This window comes from Panthera leo, chromosome B4, assembly GCF_018350215.1.
Source record: "Panthera leo isolate Ple1 chromosome B4, P.leo_Ple1_pat1.1, whole genome shotgun sequence".
NCBI lineage: Eukaryota > Metazoa > Chordata > Mammalia > Carnivora > Felidae > Panthera > Panthera leo.
Window position 1 is genome coordinate 75,638,986 of NC_056685.1, and position 20,827 is coordinate 75,659,812.

At 56.2% G+C, this 20,827-nt stretch overlaps 1 protein-coding gene across 7 annotated transcripts in view; it reads right to left on the bottom strand.

Annotated features, from left to right (window-relative positions):
- Nucleotides 1-20,827, bottom strand: part of KMT2D (lysine methyltransferase 2D) — a 40,327-nt gene that overhangs the window by 16,470 nt on the left and 3,030 nt on the right. The window contains exons 1-35 of one of the 7 annotated variants that reach the window (XM_042946405.1): nucleotides 18,901-19,363; nucleotides 18,113-18,198; nucleotides 17,496-17,622; nucleotides 17,098-17,321; nucleotides 16,863-16,972; nucleotides 16,529-16,691; nucleotides 16,062-16,227; nucleotides 15,848-15,962; nucleotides 15,551-15,708; nucleotides 15,196-15,341; nucleotides 13,411-15,057; nucleotides 12,213-13,321; nucleotides 11,620-11,733; nucleotides 11,159-11,269; nucleotides 10,417-10,521; nucleotides 9,473-9,654; nucleotides 9,130-9,294; nucleotides 8,928-9,037; nucleotides 8,777-8,824; nucleotides 7,908-8,129; nucleotides 7,556-7,675; nucleotides 7,355-7,468; nucleotides 7,004-7,134; nucleotides 6,773-6,920; nucleotides 6,507-6,572; nucleotides 6,219-6,329; nucleotides 5,876-6,013; nucleotides 5,686-5,770; nucleotides 5,211-5,452; nucleotides 5,039-5,112; nucleotides 4,782-4,832; nucleotides 2,847-4,658; nucleotides 2,560-2,742; nucleotides 2,343-2,479; nucleotides 233-2,127 (exon numbers count right to left, since the gene is read on the bottom strand). In XM_042946405.1, coding sequence (XP_042802339.1) covers nucleotides 233-2,127; nucleotides 2,343-2,479; nucleotides 2,560-2,742; nucleotides 2,847-4,658; nucleotides 4,782-4,832; nucleotides 5,039-5,112; nucleotides 5,211-5,452; nucleotides 5,686-5,770; nucleotides 5,876-6,013; nucleotides 6,219-6,329; nucleotides 6,507-6,572; nucleotides 6,773-6,920; nucleotides 7,004-7,134; nucleotides 7,355-7,468; nucleotides 7,556-7,675; nucleotides 7,908-8,129; nucleotides 8,777-8,824; nucleotides 8,928-9,037; nucleotides 9,130-9,294; nucleotides 9,473-9,654; nucleotides 10,417-10,521; nucleotides 11,159-11,269; nucleotides 11,620-11,733; nucleotides 12,213-13,321; nucleotides 13,411-15,057; nucleotides 15,196-15,341; nucleotides 15,551-15,708; nucleotides 15,848-15,962; nucleotides 16,062-16,227; nucleotides 16,529-16,691; nucleotides 16,863-16,972; nucleotides 17,098-17,321; nucleotides 17,496-17,622; nucleotides 18,113-18,161 — 10,378 coding nt within the window. In that variant the 5' untranslated portion in view covers nucleotides 18,162-18,198; nucleotides 18,901-19,363. Of the gene's footprint in view, nucleotides 1-232; nucleotides 2,128-2,342; nucleotides 2,480-2,559; nucleotides 2,743-2,846; nucleotides 4,659-4,781; nucleotides 4,833-5,038; nucleotides 5,113-5,210; nucleotides 5,453-5,685; nucleotides 5,771-5,875; nucleotides 6,014-6,218; nucleotides 6,330-6,506; nucleotides 6,573-6,772; nucleotides 6,921-7,003; nucleotides 7,135-7,354; nucleotides 7,469-7,555; nucleotides 7,676-7,907; nucleotides 8,130-8,776; nucleotides 8,825-8,927; nucleotides 9,038-9,129; nucleotides 9,295-9,472; nucleotides 9,655-10,416; nucleotides 10,522-11,158; nucleotides 11,270-11,619; nucleotides 11,734-12,212; nucleotides 13,322-13,410; nucleotides 15,058-15,195; nucleotides 15,342-15,550; nucleotides 15,709-15,847; nucleotides 15,963-16,061; nucleotides 16,228-16,528; nucleotides 16,692-16,862; nucleotides 16,973-17,097; nucleotides 17,322-17,495; nucleotides 17,623-18,112; nucleotides 18,199-18,900; nucleotides 19,364-20,827 lie in introns of those variants that run through there. The other 6 variants (XM_042946406.1, XM_042946407.1, XM_042946408.1 and 3 more) reach the window with 6 other exon arrangements.

The window sequence follows — 20,827 nt, forward strand, 5'->3', positions numbered from 1 at the left end:
TTCATTCCATTTGTTCAAGTATCTAACTGCCTGCTCTATGCCAGGCACCATTCCTCTGTTGGCAAAAGCTACAATGCTTCTGCCTGCACTGCTAGTATGGTGTTTAGCCCATGCTCTTTGTGTCCCACCTCCCTCAGCTGGGGATTATCTTAGGTCTCTAGCTCCAGTGTCCATTTGGTGGTAGCAGTGATCACCCCTGAGTAACTAAGCCAGTGCCCCTGGCTCAAGTTACCTGTATCAGGGAAGAAGCTGTTAGCCAGCTGCTGCTGCATGGCCAGCTGCTGAGGTTTCATACACATGGAAGGTGGCATGGTACCCATGGGCTTCTGTGCCAGCACTGGCTGTGGGCTCTGCTGGGGCACCAAGCCTGCCTGCCCCCCGTGCTGCCCACTTAGCATATGTCCTTGACTGGACACCATGGCCATGGATGGGGCCAGGCGCTGCTGGAGGGCATGTGCTGGTGGCTGGGTGGGCATCAGTGGTTGGGCCAAGCCTGGCTGTCGGGAACCCCCAAGTCCTAGGGCAAGCTGCTGTTGGGGCCCAGCCAAACTGGAAGAAGAGCCTTCATGTGTCAAAGACATGGCCTGGGCAGGGCCTGGTGTGGCCAGCAGGGAATGCTGCTGCTGCTGCTGCTGCTGCTGTTGTTGCTGCTGTTGCTGGGCAGGCTGCAGCTGTGCCGAAAGCTGCTGCTTCTTCTGCAGCTCCTTCTTCTCATGCTCCAACAGGTCTTCGATGAGCAAGGGTAACTCACTGGCTACCAGCGAGCTCTCCATCTTGTCCAGCTCATCCCCTGATGCTGCATGTCCACCGGGCAAGGTCAGGGCCCCACTCTCCAGCTCAAACTTTTCCAGCAGGGAGGACCCTCCTGGGCCACTCAGCGGGCTGGGTGTCAGCAGGTGAGCTGGTGGTCCTCCTGTGGCCCCAAAGGGGCCCTTCTCAGTTGTGTGCCCACTGCCGGAAAAGGGTCCTGTGCCCATCCGGGTGTCCCGGGTGCCCATCACACTCTGTCCTGGTTTCAGCCCCAGACCTAGGGAAGTGGTGGCAGGTGCTGGCTCTACCTTGGGGGTGGTAATGGCGAACTGGCAAGGGGAAGGGTGGCGCCCACCTTCCTCTACCTTGGGCTTCACCTCAGGGAGCACCGATGCCAGACGGGCCTCAGAGACATCAGCAGCAGGCAGAGGGCGCTCATCAGGGCCCATGGGTCCTGGCTCCACCCCCCGCAGCAGGGCCTCCCGCTCAGCCTTTTCATTGGCCGACTCTACCAGCCTCAGGTGCTCATTGAAGATGTCCTTCTTGTCCCCAGTATCCAGCTCAGGGTCAGTATAGGCCAGCAGATCAAACTCATCCCCATTGAGCAGGTCATCCAGGTGAGGGTCATTGGTCTCCAGGTTTTCCAAGGTGCCCAGCTCATCATCTCCCTTGGCCACATCCACACCCAGGCCCAGGTGAGCAAGCTCCTCATCATCCTCTAGGGCCTTGTGGGCATCAAAGTCATCATCCAGCTCAGGATCCTCACAGGGTAACTTCCCAGCTTCCAGGGCCAGAGGAGGAGGGCGGCCAAGCTCAGTGCTTGAGGTGGGCCGGCTGACCAGCTCCAAGCCAGTGGGCAGGGAGGGACCTTTGGTGTGGGGCACTGGATGGAGACTACTGTTCAATTCAGGGGCCGGAGGTGCTGTGGGTTTCTGTGGGGGAAGGCCTGATACTGCCAGGCCTCGAAGCCCTTCAGGAGCCATTCGGTGGGAGTCCTCACTTACTGGGTAAAAACGGGGTCTCTGAGGGGGGCCCTGCCCAGGAAACGGAGCCCCCCCAGGTCCTAGTCCTTTCTGTACATTGTGCCGCAACTCAATGAACTGGGCAGGACCAGCTGGACCAGGCACTGGCTCTCCAGGGCCAGGGAGGCGGGCGGGAATTCCTGCCAAGGGGGAAGCTAGGGTTTGGCGGCCAAGTTCAGGCCCAGGAGTTGATGGAAAGCGAGTAGACATGGCAAGGCGCATGGAGGTTGCTGTTGCCTGCTGTTGTTGCTGCTGCTGCTGCCACAGTTGTTGCTGCTGCTGCTGCTGCTGTAAGGGCAGGGACCCAGGATAGGGTGCTCGCTGATAGAAGGCTTGGGAGCCTCCCACCAGTTGCCTGGAAGAATATGCGGTAGTCAGTAAGATGAAATCAGGATCAAGTGCTAGAACATGGGCTTAGGGCATTAAGGAAGGATGGAGTTGACACAGTAAGAGGGAATGAGGAAGAAGAGTAAGTGATACTAGACAAGGGTCAGACACAGGAAAACCTGGGGCAACACACAACAGTGGTGAGATCTCCTCCCTTGCTTTACCCTTTGCTTTGGAGCTTACCGGCTGCTCACATCCATAGAAGAAGGGGTGGCTGGTGGAGGTGGCCGGGAGAGTCGGTCATCGCTGGGGAAAGCCCCTGGCCCCATGATGGGGCCACCCAATTTGCTTGGGGGCAGCCCCACAAGGCTACTCTTGTCCTGGGAGAGATGGAGGTGGATGAAGGAGGGGTTACCTTCAGTATCCTGGACCCGCCACCCCTTGCCACCACTCTATCTACCTGGGTCCCAGCAAAGGGAGTCTGGCCTCGATTCAGCTGCTCAAAGGCAGGGCTGCTGGGCTCGGCACCCCAGCTGCCCGGGGGCCCCACTGCTCCTGCAGCTGCCGCAGCTGTTTCCTTCTCTTGCCGCAGGGTGTTGCGCTGGATCTGCTGCCGAATCAGGAGCTCCCGTAGTCGCTGGCGCTGTGCAGAGAACAGAGAAGTGGGGTAAGTCCATTCTACTCCAATCACAGAGCTGGCACAAGAAAAGCAAAGATATGGGGGTTCACTCCAGGATGTCCACTCACCTGCCGCTGCTTCTCCAGTTCTGTCTGGCTGAGGCTGGACATGCCTGGGTCCTGGGTACCTGGAAGTTCAGGTGCCGCCAAAGAGCTACCCAATCCAGCCCCTGGGTCTTCTCGCTTATCGACTGGAGAGGTGATGCCTGCCCGCTGCGAGGCTCCATGCGACAGGTAGGGGAGGGATCCATCCGGTGCAGGTGGTGGTAGGACTGATGGGGGGCGTAGCGGGGACAGCCCAAAGCCCTCTCCTGTGGACCCACTGCTGGATCCCAGGGGGCTGCCTGATGGGTGGAAGTTCCCTGTGGCTACTGCGTAGTTTGTGCTTTGAGGCTTGCCCAAAGTAGGGCCAGGCCCAAAATGGCTGTTGATCCCATGGGGTGGAGGGAGACCAGGCTGAGGGACAGGGGGCTTTAGGGAAGGCTCCCCTACCGCCTGAGGGAAAGTGAAACGCATGGGAGAGGGGGTGCCCACAAATGCACCCGTCCCAGGGGACCGGGCAAAATTGGGGGGCTGCCCACTTGGGACCTTAGCATGGAGCTCACCTGCCGGTCCCGAGGGCAGGGCTGCTGGGAAGCCCCCAGCCCCCAGTGGAGTGTGGGCTAGAGGCCCAGCCTTGAAGGCAACTTCAGGGGGCTGGGGTCGGGGTGGCTTATGCAAGGGGGCAAATGGGTCACGGGACTGAGGACGTGAGGGTGGACGGGAATAAGGGTCAGGGGACTGGAAGCGAGGGGTAACAGGGGATGGACAAAAAGCCTCGGCAGACAAAGGACGGGGTGTTAATGGGGACTGCGAGCTGGACTGGGACTGGGGACTGGCAGGTACTCGGGAGAAAGGGTCTGAGGGCAATGAGCGAGGGGGCAGGGCACAGCAGCTTTCAGGGGGTGGGGGTTGGGGCCGAGGGGTCAACGGGGGCTGGGCATAGGGGTCAGGATAGGGGCCAGGGCGAAAGATGTCCGAGTGGCTGGGAGAAGAAGGGGCCAAAGCCTGGGCAGGGGGTGGCTCCTGGGGCCTTAGGCCCAAGCCCGGGCTCTGGGGCTCTACCTGAGATGCCCGAGGGGTCAGGGGGGCTTTAAAGACATCAGGTGCCTTTAACTCCAGGTTGCCCAGGTGGGGGCCTGAGGAAGGTGAGTCAACAAAGCCTAGGTTTGGGGGCCCATAGCTAGGAGAGGATGCCCCAAGCTCTTCCTTCTTCACCTCTAGGGCCTTCCGAGACTCCCCAAAAGGCGGGGGTGACAGCAGGGGCTCGGCAGCCTTGCCTCCCCCTATCCCTGGGCTCTCAGGCACAGCCAGGTTGTCCAGTGAGGGGCAGCGGGGTTTGAGAAAGGGATCGGGTGTGGAGGGCTGGTGCCGGGGGGTGCCGGGTGGGGTAGTGTGGAATTCCCCTGGCTGGCCAGTCCCAGGACGGGATGAGGCGCCCAGCGTCAGGGGCTGCGCAGGGGCCCCAGTTGGACTAGGATAGGGAGGATAAGTAGGTGGTGCTGTGGGGAAGCGGGGCTCCAGAGCGTAGGCGGGGGCCAGTCCAAAGGGGTCCTGCGAAGGCACTTGGGCGGGCACCTGGGGTGGGAGCTTGAGGAAGAGCTCACCGGGCGAGTCGGGGCCGGGCACTGTGCCCGCCGGCGGCTTCAGGAACCCGTCCGCAGAGGTAGACAAGCCGGCGGGGGTAGTGGGGCTGCCAATGAAAATGGTGGGGGCAGCAGCGGGGGGCGGACTGCCCAGTGCCCCTGGCTGGGGGGGAATGCGAAGATGTAGGGCCGGTCGGTCAGTCTTACGGGCCATGTCGCCCACCTTGGTCTGCTTGTTGATCTGGCTCTCAGCCTGCTATAGGGGGAGACCAGGCACAGAGCAGTCAGGCTGCTGTGGCAAGCCCTATGTCCCCCACACCCTCGAGAGGCCCCCAGCTATAGGATCTGGATGGCGCGAACCAGCCTGGCCCCCACTCACCTTTTGCACCTTGTTGATGCGGTGAGCTGCCCGGTTATCTTTGGCCTTTTGCTGAGGGATACAGGACACAGCCTTAGGCCTAGGGCTCAGTTTCATGCCCAGCCCCCATCCCTCACGTCACTCACTCCCTACCCAGAAGCTGATCCCTTCTGGCCCAGTTGCTTTGGGAGTGGGTAATGGAAAGAACTGAGGTGAATTTCCCAAAAACACCCTCGAGCCCCAGTTCCCACCCTGACCTAGGCTCTCTTCCGGCTCACCAGGTAGGGGGCTTTGTCAGTAGCTGGAACTTTTCTCCAGAGTTTCATGATTTGTTTGCAACGGCTAGACCAGTCTGGAGAGCAGAGGTATTTCGTTAGAGGAAACTTGGCAGGTGACCCCTGTGCCCACCACATTCCCAGGTTGTTTCCCTTGCCTCCGTTCCATGGGTACCTGGGTAATCTTGCTTGAGATTGGGAAAGTTAATGTTGGCATAGAGCACAGGTGAGATGGTGGAGAGCTGGCCCAACTCCTCATCCTTCTCCCAACGCTGAAGGCTCCGCTGGTTATAGGAGAGCCCGTCGCCCTCTCCCTCCGTGGTGGGGGTGGTGGGGGTGGAGGGCGTGGTGCCCCCTGAGCCTGTCCAGGGGCTGTCTGGCTCACCGGGTTCCGGGCTAAAGAAGCCCCCGCGCTCCCTGGGGCGCAGGGGCAGAGAGTCACGGAGGGCAAGGAAGCCAAGCCCCACCCCAGACAAACTGCCTAGAGTTCCCAGGCCACTGCCCTGCCCCCATAAGGAGGGCCACTAACAAAGGAGCAGAGACAAGTGTTTCTACAGCAGCACCCCGGAGTCCAAGGTCCCCTCCCTTGGCGTGGCCCCAGTGGAAGGGACAGCAGGGACTGTCCACAGAGGTTAAGCATAGATACCAACCTAGAATCCAGGAATGGGGACTGGCAGAGGCCCGGGTAGGAGTCCATTGGGCTGCTGGAGGGGAGATTGCCCAAAGGGAGTCCACCTACAAGAGGCACAGGATCAGAGAACGAGAGCAAGAGGCCCATTCTGGGGGTGAGCTTGGTCAAATCTGGACACCCAGGCTTGATGCCACTGCCATCCGTATCACCTTGAAGAAAGGGCCTCTGCAGCGGTGTACGGCTGCCGTCCGAGCCAGGGGTTCCACAACCCAGGTGCTGCTCTCGTTCAGAACCCAGAACATCCTTGAAGAGCTGCTGCAGGTCTTTAGATTCCATCTTGGGCAGTTCTGTGGGGGATTGATGAAGGATGCCGCTAAGGAAGACTGGGGATTTGACGGGACACTGCAGGGCCACAAATGGCCATGGCCAGGGAAGGTGCCCAGGACTCCCCACCAAAGAAGCTAGCTGTACAGATGGCAGTCCCACAGGTAGGACCTTCTCCTTCTCCCACAGAGGACCCTTACACACGACAAGGGTGGGCCACAGCCTCACCTTCAGTGGGAATCCTATCTAAGTCAGAGCTAAGCATCCCTTCACCCGGAGTGCCAGGCTTCTCGGGGTCACTGGGCACTGGGGATGCCTTTATGCCTCCATCCTCAGGTCCTGCAATTGCCAAGAGAAACCCGTCAACCAAGGACAGTGCAGAGGCACCACACTAGCCACCCTGGACCCCAGAGGGCACGAAACAGTTTCCAGCCGCCAACCAGATGGTGCTCAGGGGCAAAACATGTTGACAGAAGCAAAACCAAGAGAAGACACAGTCCTCTCAGCAGCCCTCACCTGGTGTATCTGCTTTGCCCTCCAGGCCACGGGATTCTTCATCTGCAACATCTGGAGCATCATCTCCTATGAGCAACAGTCCCCACTCTAGTCAGAGATGCCCTACACTTGATGCCCAGAATGGGCCCCCAGCTCCACAGGCCAGGGCCTTGGCCCACCCTCAATTGTGGGAGGCCAGCCTGTCCCCCACCAAATCCCTTCACCAGCCTCTAAGCACAGAGGGGAAGTTGGATCCTTTCAGACCACCTCACCCCCACATAACTGACCTTTCTGTGACGTGGGGAGCTCCTTCCTATCTGAGCCACTATCCCCCTTGGCTTTTGGGGCTCCTAGTCCAAAACTGGGCCGGCCCACCCCAACGGCAAAAAGGGCCTTCCGGCTCAGGTCCAGCAGCTCCTTCCCAAAGAAGGCTTCCTGCAGGAGGAGTAAGAGAAATAGGCCTCTTCATGCTCCGCAGGGCAGACGCACCGTCACCCTGCAGAGAGCCAAAGACCCACCTGCAGATAAGCAGGAAACATGTCTTCCAGTTTGCTCTTCTTGCGCCCACGCCGCTGCTGCTTCTTCTTCTCATCCCCATCAGCTAAGCTCTGGTCCACGGGGCCCTCTGCAGGTAGGTCTGCAGGCATCACTGGGGACAGAAGGGGAGGGGTCAGCCCCTCTCAGGGGACACTGGGCGTGCTGCTCCCAACTCACTCAAGGGATACTTTCTGCCCACTCTCTCCCCAGCACCAATTGGGCCCACCACCCTCATGGCCCTATGAGTGAGCCCTCACCTCCCAGGCCTCCCTGGCAGTGTCCCATAGGTCCTGGAATCCCCACCTTCTCCCAGGCCCCACTGGAGCCCTCACCCGTCTCACCCTCGTCGGGCTGCCCATCCCCACTCAACACCTCCGCCTGTGCAGCAGGCCCCTTTTTCACACGTGTGTGGGATTTCCGCTGTCGCACCATGAAACCACCAATGCCTAGGAAGAGGGAGAGTGAGACTGAGAAGCTGCCAGGGACCTGGTGAACTGTCCCTCACCACCCACCTCCCCATTCCAGGGCCTCACCAGGCCGATAGGGTTTGCGTTTGCGTTTCTTGCTTTCCTCGGTCTCCTCTCTGCCAGGCTCTACATCAGGACTGATAGGCCCCTCCAGTTTCATTTCGCATTCCATGTGCTCCACGCCACCTGTGTACGGAGACAAGAGAGAGAGGGAGGAAGATCAGAAGCACGCGCCCTTTTAAGCTCGTCATCCTGCTATCCGAGAACAGAGAGCCCAGTGCTTTGCCACAGAGCCATCTGGACAAGCCCAACCGTGGTTTGAGGGGGACTGGGAGTGGCACTGCTGCCCCACCCAACGCCCCACTCTCACGGGAGTGCTCCCACTACTTGGGCACTCCCTGAGATTCCCCAGCCTGACCTTCACCCTTGAGCAGCTCGTCAGCATCCAGGTCCCCATCCTTCTTGTCATCAGGGCCAAGGGCATCTGAGGGCTCAGAACCCTCTAGCCCTGCCTCCCCTGGGAGGCCAAGCCGTCCTCGCCGCTGGCGCCGCTTGTGCAGGGGTGACATGGTCAGGTTACGCAGCACGGCCATGCCAGTTTCTGTCAGCCACACACCCTCAAAGCGAAAGTATTGAGGCTCTGCACAAAGGAGAAGAGCACGTAGCCCCTGGATGGAGGCCCCAGAGAAACCAGAACTCCAAGTTTCAGCCTAAGTCCCCAGCTGGGACAAAAGCAGCAAAAGATGGACCGAGGTGAACGCTGGGGAGGGAGGGCTGGAGGGGACAGGCCACGAGTAGGTGCTAGCTGAGGCCTGAGTTCTCCATCAGTGACCCAGAGGGGTTCACAGAGACCACTACTACAGAAGCCTGACTTTGCTCAGGACTCACACTAGTTCACTCAAAGAATTCTCTAGCTACCCAGGCCTAAGAAGGCCCCTACTTGCCAATGCCAGCATACAGTGCCCACATCATGATGGAGGAGGAGAGGCCCCTTCACTGAGGCCCCCTTCACTGAGAAGAAAAATCTTTGTTCTGTGCTCTCTGGAGATGAGATTCTGCAAAGGCCACATTGCCTAGTGGAATGAACTCTGCCTGGGAAAATGGAGGCCTTGGTTCTCGTTATAACTTTATCACTAACCTACTGGGGGTGACCTTGAGCAGGCCACTCAACCTCTGAGGATCTTAGTTTCCTCCTTTGAAAATGAGGAGATGAAGTTGGGTTGGAGCTGGACTAGACAGCGTCTAAGGTCTCTTCCAGACTTGGCATTCGGGATTTCTGTGACTCACCTGGCTCTTTCACCTTCATAGGCACCAACTCTGGAGGAGCAACAGGCGCTATGGAAGAGATGGGCAAACCAAGGCAGCTTGAGGCCCTGTCCCAAAGTAAGACAGCCCTGCCCTGACCCCTGCTCCCCTCTCCCCAGCACCTGGTACTCACCAGCAGGCTTTACCACATAAGGCTGGCAGGAGACACAGTCAAAGCCCTCGTCGGCCGCCTGTTCCACGTCATCCTCTGTGAAGAGGCTCTCGCAGCCAGCATGCATCCACCTGGAAGAAGGGAAACAGGAAGAAATAAACCCAGACAGTGCAAGGCTAAGAACAGGGAAGAGGAGACCCATATAAGGGGAGGACACCCTCACCGTTCACAGTGGCGGCACTGGATTAGGAGGTCCTCTTCCACATACGGGGCATGACAGATAGGGCAGGTCACCAGGCTAGCGCAGGGCCCGCAGTGCGTGTAACTATTCTGCCATTCACAGTGGAAGCCAGGGGAGGCAGCCCCACACTGCATACAAGACACACACCTGGTGGGGGCAGAAAGACAGACCCTCAGTACCTAGCCTCCCCAAGGTATCCAGAGACGTCTTCATTGAGAAGCAAGCACCCAGCCCAGCCTTCTAAACCCAGCCTCTGTCACGTCAGCAACATCACATCCCTCCAACATCTCCTGCCCAGGCCGCTCAAGATCCCAGGTCTCCCTACCATTTGCACTTCCAGCCACCCTTGGGCACGGTGAGCAGTGGCGGGTCCAGGCAGTATGTGTGGTAGCTAATGTCACAGTCATCACAGAGCAGGAGGCGTGAGGGGTCCGAGGCCTGGCCGCACACCTCACACACGATGCACTCCACACAACGCCAGCCCTTTAGCAGCATCACCTTGGTGATCTGGGGCAGAAGATGGCAATTCTTCAGGGTGTGACGTACAGGAGAGGGAAGACTTCTTAGGGGAGGGTGGGACTTACGTGGGTAGGGCTGGAGGACCTCAGTGCTCAGGCCAGACCTCCATCTGAACACAGGAAGGCTACGCAGAGCACCTCCATCCCCAAAAGTAGTGACTCTAAACTTAGGCTCCCAGGGATCTCTGCTGATCAGAGAATGGCCTCACCCAGCCACTACCTCATTACAATCTTTTGCTAGCCAAGTCCCCAAAAGACTGTGGGTAGAATTAGGTTGTACCTCCCCCAACATTTCTTGAACGTTTAGAACCTGCTATCGCTACAAATTAGTGAATGTCAGCAGTGAGTTCTAAATCAGCATTAATGAAAACCCCAAAACAAGTGACCACACTTGGGTCAAAAACACTGCTTTCTCTTTGCAGACTTGTGCTTATGATTTTGGTTTTATATTTTATCTCCAGGCCATGTAAAGTTTTCACAACTCAGACGATGGATTAAATTATACCAATCATGATCTACGACAAAGAAACTTAATAAAGACCACCATGATTTCCAAAGTACTTTGCCCCAAGATGAGTTTGTAACCACTAGTGACTGACAAGTAACTTCCATGACCAATGGCCATTTTAAGCAAACAATATCAATTATACTCAAATTAAAATTTTTTAAATAGTGTGACTAGAACGGGGGCCTAATGTAAGAAATAACTGACCCCATTTCCCAGTCCAGGCCTCTTGGGCCTTGAACTCACCTTGCTGTTGACACAATAAGGGTGATAGCACTGAGAACACTGGGAACAGGCAAGGAGGTGGCCCTCTGCTCCCCGTCCAAAGCTGCCACATACCACGCACATGTCCTAGAGAAACACAAAGAAACCCGAATGTCCAACCTGGCCTCTTCAATCCCATTCAGTCCCAGCAACCAACTACAACACTAATCTGAAAGGGGGGAGTCAAGGAACCAAAAACCCACCCCCCATTGTCAGGACACTTAGCTATCACGGGCCTGTTCCTTCCTATCATGCCTTGCTCATCTGACCAGGGAATCTGAATTGGTACATCCTGACATGGGTAAAAGGAAGGAGAAGTGAAAGGAAGGTAAGAAGGATAAAGACTAGTCAGGATGAGAGAGTAACATATCTGACAAAATTCTATCAGCTTTGAGATGATTCAGGTGGGAACATACATTAAATTCCCCAGGCTATAAGCTTCAATAGGGCAGAGATCATTTTTGCCTTTTTTACGGCTATACCCCTTGCTCCTAGCTCACTGCCCAGCCCAGAGGAGACGCTAAAGAGAAATTTGATGGATGGACAAACAAACAAACAACATGATCCTGATTCACTGTGTTTTCACATTAGCTGGGTATCCCCAGAAGCAGGTCCTCAGTTTGGTCTTCCCCATTTACCCTCCCACCAAAATATGCCCAGCCAACATCGGGTCTGCCAGGTCTCAGTGCTGAGGATGGAACTATACCACAGGCAAGTACAGTACCTGCATTAGGACAAACTTGTCTGTGTTGGAGAAGAGAACCACAGTATTTTGCATGGTGTCGTCATCGTCGTCTTCTTCCTCTTTGCTGGGAGAGCTATCGATATCAGCAACCTTACAGGCAGAGAGTTGTGGCAAGTGAGGCAGCTAAATCTGCCCCCACTAAGCCGCTTTCCTCTTTGGTGCTGGGGGGAAGGAGGCGTGAACCCCTGGCTAAGATGAAGGCCAGGAGCCAGGACTAAGAAGCAGAAGAACACCCCAGCTCCCAAACTTGGCCTCAGCCCAACAGCAGAGATTTCAGAGAAGCCTGGGGGCCAGGTGGACAGAAGCACAGACATAGCTGGACAGGCCCTAGGCTAGCAAGCAGGTAGGTGGGCGTGCAGGGGACTGGCAGGATTTAAAGGGTGTTTAATCTTGAAAGGGCCAGCTGAAGCATGTTTGGGAAATGGGAAGCCTCTCCTTACTACCAGAGTCTCAATGGAAGAAGTAGTTGATTTTAGCCGGGCCCGTCCTCTCCCGCGTCCTCCATGTGCTCCTCCACGTGGCCGGCGTCTTCCTGGGAAACTACTGCTGCGACCCTAAGTGAGGGAAGAGGACGATTACAACAGCAAGTAAGGAGTTTGTAATCCTGTAGTGTACTGGGTCTACAGGCTCAGGGGGGAAGGGAAGGATGAACGGACAGAGCATGACAGGTGATAAGGCCCAGGAGTCCTACTCAGGGCAGGGGAAAAGCCAAGCTCTCCGTGACAGGTAGATAGCTCCGGCTCAAACCATGCCCCCATCCCAAGGAGAAAGTGACCAACACGGCACAATGAGAAAAACACTGGCTAGAGAGACCTGACTTTCTAGTCCTCATTCTCCTACTGGGTAACTACGAACCCGGGCACTTCACTTCCCTCTCTATGTATCAGTATTTCCCTTAACAAAGAAGATCAACAAAGGATCCCTGAAGAGTCTAGGATTCAGTAAACCAGGTAGAAAGCTATCCGTGGCATAGGATCACACATCTGACACTGACATCACATTGACCACAACCAGTGGCTGGATGGCCTCTCACCTGTTTGATGCGGGAACGAGCTGGGGAGCTACGCCGCCTCCCCTTGTCCCCCTCAGCTTTGCCTCCGCCAATAGCTGTCCCAGCATCACACAGTAGCGAGTCGTCAGTCTCTGGCAGCGAGTCAGTACAGAGTCGCAGGGAGCCCTCATCTCGGGCTGGACTAACGTCTGTAGATACCCCCAGCTCCATGGACAAGGAGCCGCCCCCTTCGGGGTCGGGAGAGCCTAGCAGGGGCTCGGAGCCAGGAAAACTGGCACTGGCATCACCCTGGCTCAGATTGGAGATCTCATTAACGATGTCGGATTTGATGAGAGTGGGTGGGGTAGGGGCCACTGGTGCACGTGGCTCCTCTTGCTCTTCACAGGGTGAACTCTGCCCTGCCTGCTTGCATTCTGGGCCATAGACCTCCATAGGGGTCACAGGGGCCAGCTCCTCGGGGTCCAGGAGCACAGGGGAACCCTTAAGTTCACTAGCCAAACTGCCAGGGGTCTGTCCAGCCTCTGGCTGTGAACCAGGAGTGTCAGTCCCATCCAGAGGGGCTGTATCTTCCCCCAGACCGGAGAAGTCATCCAGAGCTGGGGCAGGACTAGGTGCAGGGCAGGAAAGGTTACCCATGGGGGAGGGGAGAGGACTAGTAGGGCTGGGTTCCAAGGCTGGGCACTCAGGTTCTGGGACTTTCTCAGTCTCCATCTCATGTGGCTCAGCCTCATCTGAGACCTCCACTGCCTTCTCCATGGGACTCAGTGGGGAGGGAATGGACAGTGGCAGAGCAGGAGGAGAGCACTGGGAAGGAGGGGAGTTTTGGGGAGGCAGGGAATGCTGCAGGAGTGGAGAACACTGAGGGGGAAGGGGTTCCATCAGGATGGGAGAAGCTGGTCCCATTGGGGAGCCTGGAGATGGGGGAAGGATCATAGGAGGTACAGGCTCAGGGTCAGTGCAGTTAGCTTCTGGTGGAGGGCTGATGGGTGTCTCTAGGATGGGGGCAGCCAATGGCGACTCAGGATCACTGTCCCCTTTGGCACCAAAGGGGTATTCTAACTCCCCCAAAGGAGACAGGGCCGGCGGGGCCACAGCTGTAATAATAGGTGAGAGTGGAGGAGGAAGAGGATCTGGAAATAGAAAAAGGGAGGCTCTTAGATTAGATGCACCATAAAGAATTAAGACTGTCCCAGACAAAGGGGGACTAACATCCCCTTACCTGGTGGCATCAGCTGAGGTGACAAAGATGGCTCCCCGGATGGGGACAACGGCAACTCCTCAGGTAGAGGGGACAGAGGTGGTTCCCCAGGCTCAGACAGGGCCGGCTCTCCAAGCAAGGGGGATAAAGGTGGCTCCCCAGGTGGGAGGAACAAGGGCAATTCCTCAGGTGCAGGGCATAGGCCTGGCTCCTCAGGGGGCTCTTCAGGTCGAGGGGACAGGCGCGGTTCCTCAGGCTGGGGGGACAAGCGCAACTCCTCAGGCCGGGGGGACAGGGGCGGCTCCTCAGGCTGGGGGGACAGGCGCGGCTCCTCAGGCCCAGGGGACAGGCGTAGCTCCTCAGGCACGGGGGACAGCTGCGGCTCCTCAGGCAGGGGGGACAGGCATGGCTCCTCAGGCTGGGGGGACAGGCGTGGCTCCTCAGGCCGGGGGGACAGGCGTGGCTCCTCAGGCCGGGGGGACAGACAGGGCTCCTCAGGCCGGGAAGACAGACACAGCTCCTCAGGGGCAGGGGACAGGCATGGCTTCTCAGGCCGGGGGGACAGATGTGGCTCCTCAAGCGGAGGGGATAAATGCAGCTTCTCAGGCGCAGGGGACAGGCGCGGTTCCTCAAGTGCGGGGGACAGGCGCGGCTCCTCAGGCCGGGGGGACAGACAGGGCTCCTCAGGCCGAGGGGACAGGCGCGGCTCCTCAGGCCGAGGGGACAGGCGCGGCTCCTCAGGCCGAGAGGACAGGCACAGCTCCTCAGGTCGGGGGCAGAGTCGTGGCTCCTCAGGCAGTGGCAACAAGGATGACTCCTCTAGCGGTAGGGTCATGAGCAGCTCCTCCGGGGGTGGAGAAGCAGGTGAGTCTTCGGGTGGTGGGGAAGCGGGTGAGTCCTCAGGCGGTGGGAATAGGCGTGAAGCCTCAGGTGGAGGAGACGTGGGAGACTCCTCGGGTGGTGGGGACAGGGGAGATTCCTCAGGCGGTGGGGACAGGCGTGACACCTCAGGCAGGGGGGACAGGCATGATACCTCAGGCGGGGGGGACATAGGCGAGTCTTCAGGTGGTGGGGACATGGGCGAGTCCTCAGGTGGTGGGGACAGACGTGATGCCTCTGGTGGTGGGGAGAGAGGAGACTCCTCTGGTGGAGGGGATAGGGGTGATTCTTCAAATGGTGGGAACAGACGAGATGCCTCAGGTGGTGGAGACATGGGTGATTCTTCAGGTGGAGGGGACATAGGTGACTCCTCAGGTGGTGGAGACAGGCGAGATGCTTCAGGAGGTGGGGAAGTAGGCAACTCCTCAGGTGGGGGGGACAGGGGAGACTCTTCAAATGGTGGGGACAGGGGTGATGCTTCAGGCGGTGGAGACAGGGGTGTCTCGAGTGGGGGAGATGGGGGGGACTCCTCTGGTGGAGAGAACGGTGACTCCTCCAGTGGAGAAAAGGGTGATGACTCAGGTGGAGGAGACAGAGGAGACTCCTCAGGCGGTGGAGAGAGGGGTGATTCCTCAGGTGGTGGGGACAGGCGCGATGCCTCAGGCGGCGGGGATGTGGGCGATTCCTCAGGTGGTGGGGACAGGGGCGACTCCTCAGGTGGGGGCAGCAGTGGCATCTCCTCATTTAGGGGGGCCTCCAACTGGGGCTCAAGTTGGGCCCCTGCTCTCCCTGCAGACATAACACACTATGCTCCCACCTAGCCCAGCTCTACTCCATCAAAAGTACAGGGTTTAAGGCAAAGCAGAAACTGTCCCTTGTCACAGAACAGACAGGAATTATTTTCAGGAATCCTCAAACCCTACTCACCTAGTGGTTTGGCTTCACATTGCAGGGGCCCCGGTTCCTTGGGTTGCATAGAGGTCACGTGCCCACCCTTTGGCTGCCCTTGGCATGCAACGTACAGAGCTTCGGGCTCATCAGTGGGGGTATCACCAGGCTCTGGGGGTGAGAACCTGCAGAGGGTACAGGGGAGCAGGCACCAGGGCTCTCATCAGCTATCAGCTCCTAGACAGCGTGCTGAGGTGAGGCACGAATGCTACGGATCGTACCGCCCACCTTGGGGCTCCCCTCTTAAAGTCGACTTGCTTTAACACGGCCCCTGCCAGTCTCAATACCTCCAAACTGCGTAACTTCCCAATCTCCTTCAGTCCATGTTACTTACCTGCTACAGACAGGGGGATGCTGCTCAGCCACAGAACTGACAGGCTGTCCTCCTTGGGCTTTGTGACAGCAGTGACAGAGCGAGTAATTCTCAAACCACTCAGAGTTGGGATTCAGCTCTGCTGAGCCTGCCCCACAGGCCCGGCATACCCGGCATGCCTAGAGGAAGTAAGCAGGCAAAACAGGCACTGGTCAGAGAGCAGACTGGAGGAGAGCACAGGACTCATCACAATGGGGAAATGAGATGTGATAGGTGGTAGAATTAGGGAGAGTAAGGCAGAATCAGAGGGATAATCACCTTGCACTTCCAAGAGTGAGCAGGCAGTTCCTCCATTGGTGGTTTTAGGCAGAAGGTGTGGTATCCTTTGTCACACGTCTCACAGACCAACATCTTAGAGTCATTCCCAGGTTTCCTACAGGCACATAGGGCACATAACAGATCCTTCCTGCCCTCATTTTCAACCCTAACCTGTGCTTCACCTAAGGCTTCTCTCTTGCCCTCCTATTCTTACCTGCAGGCTTGGCACACTTTGCATTCAGGGCACTGCCAGCCAGCACGTTTGCGGGCAGTCAGAGCAGTGTCCAGGCAGGCCCCGTGATAGTGATGCCCACAGCTGGTACAGAAGAACAGGTCACACAATTCCCCTGGTCCCTCACATACTGCACAACGAGCCTCCTCTAGCGTGGGAAGAGACAAAGAAGATGGGTCAGCTATGGATTCCTTGCAGGACTCAGCACAGTGCTCTCTACGTAACAGGCATTCCACAGACACAGAACGAACTAACAACAAATAGTTACTGGGTATTTGCCCAATATACGGGAGACACTCTTCTAGGCACTGCAGACACTGTGGTAAACAAGGAAAAGTCCCTGTGCTCACAAAGTTCACATCTATTTTAGTGGGGCATAAGTTCACACAAAAACCCCAGGCACACTTGGCCCCTTATTTGCCCTGTGTCCAGAGGGCAGGACTTCTTACCCAGATGTGCAGCCCCCTCACTGTGCTCCGGGCATAGCAGCTGCAGTGTTTTCATGGATAAGAAGGAACCGCTGGCAGTCGCACAGGGGAAGTGGTAAAGCCGTGGACATCCGGGTGAGCGGCAAGGGATGGAGGCACCGCGCCTGGTGCAGTGGGAACAGCGCTGCCAGGGTGAAGACAAAGTGTCAGTGCCAGCCGCTCTCCCCAAAGCAATAGGGCAGGCACTGGCTCTGCCTCTGTCTAACCACTGCCCTTCTCATTCTAGCCTCTCAGAAGCCCACCAGCCCTGCTCGCTCTACCCTGTGCCTATGCAATCCCTTGGCCCCAGCCCCACCTGTGAGATCCCTGAGAAGATGGCCTTGTCCACACCACATAGTTCTGGGCCTTCCTGCCCCCATACGCCTGCCGACCACGCAGCACACCAATGGTGAGCCCAGCAGGACCCTTTATAATGGAAAAGGATAAACAGAAAGGAAAGAGTTAGCAGAAAGGTAATGACTGGCTCAGGACCACCCAGTCCCTACCCCCTTTTCCTGCCCAAGTCAGCTACCCCACCTGTCCTCACTTACCGCCAGGTTCTCCTAGGTGGGCAGGTGTCAGGCCCTCAGGGAAACCAATCTGTGACAGGTCCTCACAGGGCAGCGCTGCCTCGTTGGGCCCTGGATTCCCCCCAGGGGACGCCACTGGGCACTGGGGCCAGTCAAATGGCAACTCAAAGCGCCGTAGCTCCCGCTGCCCATGTAGACTGGGCTCCCCGCAGTTACAGAGAGCACAACGCCGCACCGGACCCCCACTGTGGACACACAAGCGTTAGTACCATGCCGGACCGCTGCCCAAAGGCACCCCTAACATGATTTGGCATGCCTATGATTCCCAAACACTCATCTTCCTAAATCTTCCTCCTTGAAAGTCTAGACTCTCAAATCAAATCTTTGTGTGGCTTTACATCCTCATTTCCCCAAGTTACCTGCAGTCCTGGGGAGGCTCCTGAAGCCTAGGACCTCCAGAACTGGGCACAGAGACCTCCCCCACATGTGGGTTGGGAAGGTCTGGCTCAGTGGTGCCTGACTCCTCAGAGGCTGCAGGTCCATCAGCTGAATGAACAGAGAAGCAAGCATCAGCCATCATCTTCTATATAGTACTAGTCTAGGCAAACCATAAGAGACTCTTAAATGCACAGAACAAACTAGGGGTTGATGGAGGAGAGCTGGGGGGACAGGGATGGGCTAAATGGGTGATGGGCATTAAAGAGGGCGGTTGTTGGGATGAGCACTGGGTGTCATATGTAAATAATGAATCGCTAATTTCTACTCCTGGAACCGATACTACAATGTATGTTAACTAACTTAAATTAAAAAAATAAATAAATAAGTAAAAATACTAGCCCACTGATCAGACCCATGAGATTAACCAAAACCCTTGGTGAATTACAGTGATGGCAATTTGACTTTTGCTCCAAAGAACAAAGTCCTTCAATTACCTATTAGACAGACTTACCTCCTGTCTTTGTGCCAGCGCCAGAAATCTAAGGTTGCCTGGGAAGGGTAGAAAGCTGCCAGCAAACCCAGAATTTGCCCTACTCACCTGCCGGTTCTGAATCTTTATCCTCACCAGGCGGCTTCTGGCTGTCCATCCCTCTCTCCGACTGGGCAGGGCCCTCTCGGGGAGACCTGTCAGAGCAGAAAGAAAGATCTACATGTCTAGTAAGTCTCCCCACTAAACACTTTCCCTAGCATCCTAGGAGGAAGGCAGCTATTGGTAACTACTTTACAGAAAGCAGGGCAAAGCCATACCTACAAACTCCTGTTCTAATGACAAGGAAAAACTTTCTCCCTAACCCTTACCCACTGCCTACTTCCTCCCCAGATAAACACATACCCTATTCTCCCGCTCTGGATTCTCAGGAGGTCCTCTCCCCTTTCCTGCTTCCTACCTCCTGTGTCAGAGTTCCCAGGGCAGGAGCATCCAACTAGAAGCGCATCCAAGCTATATCTAGTACTGCCCTTTGCTTCATGTCTGAGTTCTTGGTTTCTGCTGTGCCCTATTCCCTGGCCTTTTCCTTCAGATCTCAAGTCAGCTACCATCCCAGAGGTACATCAGTGTCAACCCAGGGGTAGCCATAACCCAAGAAGTCTGAATCCAGTCAAAATCCCTCTCCCAGAGACAGAGTCTGGGGTCTTACAGGGTATAGAATACATTACTAGGACTAAAGCCTAGCTATGGATGGATCTCCTCCACTTCCACCAGTTTCAAACAGGAGATCCCAAACACAAAAGAAGAAACTCCCCAATTTCTACCCACAGCCCATCCAAATCCAGCTCAGGCCCCCTCCCATCTCCCCTCCCCTGCTGTGACTGAGCTCAGGATCTCACCCAGCCTGAAGGCCTCAGGTCGTTGCCCTTAGCAACACTAACTGCCCTTCCTCCTCAGAGGTCCCTAGTAGTTAACAGAAGTGGGCCTTAAGAGTTACTGAGCATGTGTAGCTAGGCTTGAAGCTAGGCATGCTGGGAGTTGTAGTCTCAGGAAGCACACTGCCACTTAGAGGAGTTCTAAACCCGGGAGGACACAGCATAGCAGAGTAGCTTCCTTCCTCTTCGGTAAAGCAGGGTTTCCACACACACTATGGGGGTGGGGGGGGTAACGGTCCCCTCTTCTAAGATACGCCTGACTATACCAGAGCCAAATGAAACAATCTAAAGTTACACCTAAGAAGGTTGAGACCCACCCGTTGAACATATTTTCCTAAACCTCAGAGAGAACTAAGCAGAGTACAGAAAAGAGAAAAGCAAAGTTGTAGAGGTGAGGAAGAAGAAAGTCATCTTATAGAAAAAGGGAGAGGGGCGCCTGGGTGGCTCAGTCGGTTAAGCGTCCAACTTCAGCTCAGGTCATGATCTCATGGTTTGTGGGTTTGAGCCCTGTGTTAGGCTCTGTGCTGACAGCTCGGGGCCTGGAGCCTGCTTTGGATTCTGTGTCCCTGGCTCTCTCTGCCCCTCCCCCACACTCTCACTCACACACTCTCTCTCTCTCTCAAAAATAAATAAACATTAAAAAAAATTAAAAAAAGAAAAAGGGAGAAAGAGATAGGTGCCAGCAGCTCTAAATGGGAGGGATAGGGGCTTAAGCAAAGAAAAGAAAGTATGTTCTTAAGGAAGCTGGGGGCATGGGAGGAGGGAATCCCTAAAACAGAACTCTAAATAAAAGTTTGAGAAATTTCTCTCTCCCACCTTTTCCACTCTTATTTAACCAGAGGGACCACACCAACCTTAGTAAGGATAAGCCTCTCTTCCCAAATCAACTACCCCAGTGGTCAGCCACTGGGATTGTGTGACTGGGGCAAATTAGATGGGGGAACCCTCAAAAGTGCCTAGGACTGATGAATCAATTACCTAAGAACCACAATATCAGTTCTCTTCCCCTGAGCTCACACTCCATTTTCAGAGACTAGCAATGCACCTTCTGTGACATATCACCGGAAAAGAAATTTTGTTTTACTTTTTTCCCTTCATACTCAGAATCTACCAGATTGGGAAAGTGAAGTATCACCTGATACCTGTTACCTCCATTCCCTGGTCATCTCTTTCCCAAACCTGCCACACAACCACACCTGAAAGGAAAGTCGGGTGGTCATCTGGCCGGCCCACAGAAAAGCTGGTCTGGAACTTCAAGGGGCTCTTAGAAGCCACTGTTGGGAAGTAGGGGTTGGAGGTCAGGGTACCAGCCAGCCCCCTCTTCCCAAGCAGTCGTTCAAGGCCCGACCACACCCAAAGACTTCAAAGTTTTCTAAATGTGTTCCTTACCACTACATACCCGCAAAGATCCTCTACCAGGTCTGCTCTCAAAAGTTGAGGCCAAAGGAGTCACAAACAGTAAGAAATAAAAAGCAACAGTGATAATACAGCGGGTGGGAGGAGGACTGCTTCACACAAGGCCAGAGGGACAAATTCCTCTACCCTCCCCCGAGCGCAGCCCTCTCAAGCTGGTAAGGCTGGCACTGCTTGGGGAGATACAGAAACCACCTTCGTCAGCCTTGGAAGACAGAGTATCAACATCTTCCAAAGCCACAGCCTCATTCATGGGGACATGGAAGATAGACCAAGTAGCACACGGTAGAGTATCCTCCAAGCTGTGCCAAAAACAATCTAGGGGCACCTCCAAGAAGCTGGGGCTCCATTTCTCTCCCCCTGCAATCTAGCACCTGTGCCCCAATGCCAAGTCCCAGTTGCCAGGCCCCTGAACACAGCTAAACAAATAAAGACCACAGGTTCCCCCATCCCATCATTCACAGCCAGAAATCACACA